At 33.2% G+C, this 5,564-nt stretch overlaps 1 protein-coding gene across 1 annotated transcript; it reads right to left on the bottom strand.

Moving 5' to 3' along the window:
* Positions 1-721: 721 nt before the first annotated feature.
* Positions 722-4,716, bottom strand: LOC138329151 (uncharacterized). Its single transcript, XM_069275915.1, has one exon. It carries the CDS (start codon positions 4,446-4,448, stop codon positions 3,657-3,659), a length of 792 nt encoding a protein of 263 aa, XP_069132016.1. The 5' UTR covers positions 4,449-4,716; the 3' UTR covers positions 722-3,656.
* Positions 4,717-5,564: the final 848 nt, after the last annotated feature.

Raw genomic sequence — 5,564 nt, forward strand, 5'->3', positions numbered from 1 at the left:
TTTCATCCGCATAATGCATAATATCATATATAATTCTTGTGTTCTCCCCAATATATCTTCCTGATATAAATCCAGACTGATCTGAGTTTATAATAGTGTCTAAAACTTTTCTAATTCTATTAGCAATAGTGCCTGATGCAATTTTATATATGGTATTCAAGAGTGAAATTGGTCTCCAATTTTTAATATACTGTCTTGGCTTATCTCCCTTAGGTAAACAAGTTATAATTCCCTGCCTTTGTGTTACTGAAAGTTTGTTAGTATTAAACCCATGTTGAATCGACCTGACTACAAAATGACCAAGCTGTTTCCAAAAACATTTTAAAAATTCTACGGTGAAGCCATCTGATCCGGGACTTTTATTATTTTTCATATTTTTTAAAGTAACACCTGCCTCTTCATAAGTTATATTGCCCTCTAAACTGTCGGATTCAGATAAGTTCAGTTTTGGTATACTATCATAATCAAGATAATCATTTAGGTTAATATCATGTAATTCTAATTCTTCTGAATATAGATTTTCATAAAACTGTTTAACTTCAGTTAAAATTTCATCTTGATCTGTTATAATCTCTCCATCATCTTTTTCAATTACTGGTATAATTTTAGTGACAAAGTTCCTGTTTTCCAAATTTAAAAAATACTTAGATGGTTTCTCCCCCTCTTCGACCCATTTCACTTTTGACCTTAGTATACTTCCTTTAAGATTATGTTTTCTGAGGGACTCTAGTTCTTTCTGTGCTTTTACTAATTCTTCTAAATTAACATTTTCCTGATCTTCCAATTCTTTAATGAGTTTCCTTAATGACATTTCCTGGTTTGTTCTTTGCTTTTTCTTAAAAGAGGAGTATGAAATGGTTTTCCCCCTGATCTCAAATAAAAGTGTTTCTAAAAAAAGTTGATCATCTATTGAAAATTGAATATTATCATCTGAAATTTGAGTTAAATTCGCCAGATTATAAATAGGTAAAGCATACTGAGTTTTAATATCTATTATGTGTTTATTTATTAAATTAAGATATTCTAAATCATGTAATAGGGAATTATTAAACTTCCATAGTCCTTTACCTTTTCTAAATTCATTAAAACTTAAAGTTATGTATGGCATAGAATGATCAGATCGATATCCTGGATCAATATTTGTTTTTCTTATACTAGAAATAAGATTCTCTGAAATTAAAAAATAGTCTAGTCTAGCCTGTTTTACTGGCCTTGTTCTTCTCCAAGTAAACCTTTTACAATCTGGATGTTTATTTCTATAAATGTCAATCAAACCAAGCTCATTTATTATTTCAAAAATCTTTTCTCTTGCCCTAGGGTTATTTACATGCATATAATTGGAACAATCTAGACTAGGGTCTAAGACTAAATTAAAATCACCACAAATTATAAAAGCATCATTTCCAAAATCCTGTGCAACCTCTAGTAGTTTACTATAAAATGATGGGGTATCTGAATTTGGACCATACAAATTTATCAGTGTAAAACGTTTTTCATTTGTCGACACATCTAAAACAATAAGATTTCCATCCAGGTCCCTTTTCTCCTTTAAAATCTTGACCTCAAAATTGTTATTGAATAAAACTGCTACGCCTCTTGAGTTTGAGCTAAACGAACTGAAATAACAGGTATGTCCCCATTCCGACCTTATCATAGTTTCCATTTCTGTAGTAAAATGCGTATCTTGTAGGCAATAGATATTAAAATTCATACTTCTTAAATATGTGAACACGTCTTTTCTTTTATTTTTATCACCCAACCCCTGACAGTTAGCACTCAGAATTTTAACTTCTTCCATGTATTATTTGTATAGTGATTACTACTTACCTGACAGCGACGAGTTATTTCTCTGTGATATTGAAAGAATGTAAACAGGTAGAAAGGAAAGAGAAGAAAATAGAGAACTAGATAGCATTTAAATGACATAAACATAGGTCAAAAACAATGTAGCAGTGACCACCAAACACAGCGAAAACCGGAAGTAAACAAACAACACTACACTCTGAAGGCATGCGCCTCTCCACACCATTTTCCGGAAATGCGACGTCCTGTAAACGTTTATAAATAGAATTCTACATTACATATAATGTGGAAAAAAAAACGTCACATTTTGAAAATTATTAGCTTTCATCATTTGATCCAAAATGACATATTGATATATTATTCTCTTAAAATTTAAAAAAATACAATTGTCTGACTTATGTCTCGACTGTTATATAGTATTAGAAATATATATGTACTGTATATCTATACTACTATGAATAAAGACAATATTCGGAAGATTTACGTAACCTTACAGAAACAAGATATTTTACACTAATAGCTTTACCAGGAACATGTATATGTTTCCGATTTTACTTACTGTAAAGAAATTTATAAATTACTGTTAAATACTTATATATATACTATTTAAATCTCTGCTTATAGTTTAACAGACGTACACGTGCGTATACTCTATATTACAGTAAAAAATACGTGTAGAATACTAATGGATATAGCATATCGATGACAATATATATACATAAGTACATTGTAGGTCTACTTGAAGCATTAAGCTTCAATGCAAGCATACATAAAAAAGATCATCATTTGAATAATTCTTATGCCATTTCTACCAAACGAAAAAAAAAAAAAAAAAAAAATACAATAACCGGAAGTCGAGTAACTGGGACCAGCAAGCTCGAGGAGGTGATATGTAATCGGGCTATTTCGTCGTTTTCGTATGTTAGCATAAGAGTTGGCAATGTGCTCCGATTAGGTGGGGTTATGGAGGGGGAGGGGGGGGGGTTAAAAAAAAACCGTCATTTTTTCCAGAATGAGAAAAATATAAGGTAGTAATCCCTCAAAAGATAAATTACACATAAAAAGTTAATAGAAAAGTTCCACGCTATCTGTAGCCACTATGTTTAGATTCTAGTTATAATAACAGGAAGTTGCGAGACTGGGGCGAGGGTGGGGGCATTCGGGTAACCTCGTCTTTTTCATACTATATTGGTATAAGTTGATGTGTTCCGATTGGGTGGGGGAAGGGAAGGAGGGGGGGGGAGGAGGGGGGGGGGGGCAAAATAAGTTCTCAGCTATTTTTCCGGAACGAGAGAAAATGCATATTTTCATCTTTCCAAAATTGAATAACATGGGACAGTATATTTGAAAAAATGAACACAAAATATATATTGAATCTAGTCTGTTCCATATATATACACTTTGCATATATAGACGTAATTCTAGTCAATACTACGGTATGGTATCTAAATATAAAAGGGCTATATCAATACCCATAGTGTATTTCTTTTATACAAGTGTATGAAGTGTTGCCATGTACATCAATATTACAAATAGTGTATTTTAAATAAGTAGATTGGAACTTAGAAAATCATAATTATTTTCTGAACTTGATTAATTGTCGTATACATTGTTGATTATTTATTATACTCCAAACACGTGTTTAAAAGACTTACCTTTGAAAAGAGATTGTATATACATATAGATCCATGAAAATGAAAATAATTCCTCAATAGCATCCACAAACACAAGTGAGCACATTTTCACACAGTAAATAATTCCAATTTTGATATCAGAATAAATTAGATTGTCTCGTCTCTTATAGATTCATATTATTTTCTAGACTGGTCGAAAAGGCATTACATGCCTAAAAGTCACGCACGACCAGTATACTTGAAATTTGCGTCATTTTCCAGATACGAGTCTGTGAGTTTAGTGTCATATAACAGTCTTCTCTTCTTTCCGTTCTTGAGCACCACAAAGAGTTTTCCGTCAATGCTGTAAGAGTTCTGTACACTGTTCAGTCTGAAAGCCTCACTTAGTCTCTGCTGGTTAATTCGTGTTAAGTCCTCCGAGACCGTGATACCAGAGTTCCTCAAGATCCTCCTGGACTTGATAATCTCAAACTTCTTCGTCCTGTGTGTAAATTTGACAATCACAGCTCTTTTCTTTGATTGGTCAAACTTTCCGAGCCTATGGGCAATATCAATGTCCTCCGTCCTTAATGGAACTTTAAGTTTACTGTTGGAAAATTCCACCACTCTTTTTACACACTCTTCGGCAGATTCCTTTACTGAAGGATCAGTAAGTCCAAAAATTCTTACAGAATTCTTTCTGCCCTGCTGTTCAAGGTCATTGAATTTCGATTCGAGTTCACATATAGTGTCCTCCGAGTCACTCTCTCTCTGTTCTAATAGACTGACCTTTTCTTTAAGTTCTTCATTTTCACTCTCCAGATAGTTTATTCTCACCTTTAGAGTATTCACTAGTTCCTCATTCTGTCTTTGAATCTCAGTCTGAATGTCATCTTTGAGTTTTGAAACTATGCCGTCCATATACTCCTTCGTAATTGAATTTTCAAGCTTTACGGATAACTGTTCTAGTTTTTCCGCAACACTAGTGTCAGTACTTTTGGACAGTGAATGTTTCTTGTAGCGTGAATCCATATTAGTAGAAGTGATATTGTCCAGTTACACAAGTAAAGTATGTAGTATATACATATATCGTATGAAATGTCGCCGTGAGTGGTGGTCACTATCTGTAGTGCTAGTCCATTGTCATATCAAAAGATCGCTCAAAGTCACTTTTCCCTGGAGTTGGAACCACTAAAGTTACATACACCAACAAAATATGATCTTCTTAAGTCATCATATCAACAGTTGAAGTTAAAACTTCCAAATAACGAGAAGATATAGAAAAATATCGGAGCGATGTTTTTTCTAGTAGTGCCTTTTGCTATTTTTAGGTTTTCATTTTTTGCTCTTTTTTCCATAACCATGGACAACATTGCTGAAAATGTCATATTTTTGTACGAGGTGTTTCCGAAGTCATAACTGGAAAACCGGTGAGACGGAACTCCATAGACACATTAGTCTTATGGTCTAGTAGTGCCTTTTGCTATTTTTAGGTTTTCACTTTTTGTTCTTTTTTCTGTAACCATGGAAACATTGCTGAAAATATCATATTTTTGTACCAGGTTCGTTTCCGGAGCATGATTCTAAAACCAGAAGAGATATTTCCACGAAACTTCATAGACATATTGATTCTTATGGTCTAGTAGTGCCTTTTGCTATTTTAAGGTTTTCACTTTTTGTACTTTTTTCTTTAACCATGGAAACATTGCTGAAAATGGCAGATTTTTGTGTAAGAATCGTTTCCGGAGCACAACTCTAAAACCAGCAGAGATATTTCCATGAAACTTCATAGACACATTGTTCTTATGGTCTAGTAGTGCCTTTTGCTATTTTTAGGTTTTCATTTTTTGCTCTTTTTCCATAACCATGGAAACATTGCTGAAAATGTCATATTTTTGTACGAGGTTCGTTTCCGAAGCATAACTGGAAAACCGGTTTGAGATATATGCACGGAACTCCATAGACACATTAGTCTTATGGTCTAGTAGTGCCTTTTGCTATTTTTTAGGTTTTCACTTTTTGTTCTTTTTTCTGTAACCATGGAAACATTGCTGAAAATATCATATTTTTGTACCAGGTTCGTTTCCGGAGCATGATTCTAAAACCAGAAGAGATATTTCCACGAAACTTCATAGACATATTGATCTT

Source organism: Argopecten irradians, chromosome 8 (genome assembly GCF_041381155.1).
Source record: "Argopecten irradians isolate NY chromosome 8, Ai_NY, whole genome shotgun sequence".
Taxonomy (NCBI): Eukaryota; Metazoa; Mollusca; class Bivalvia; order Pectinida; family Pectinidae; genus Argopecten; species Argopecten irradians.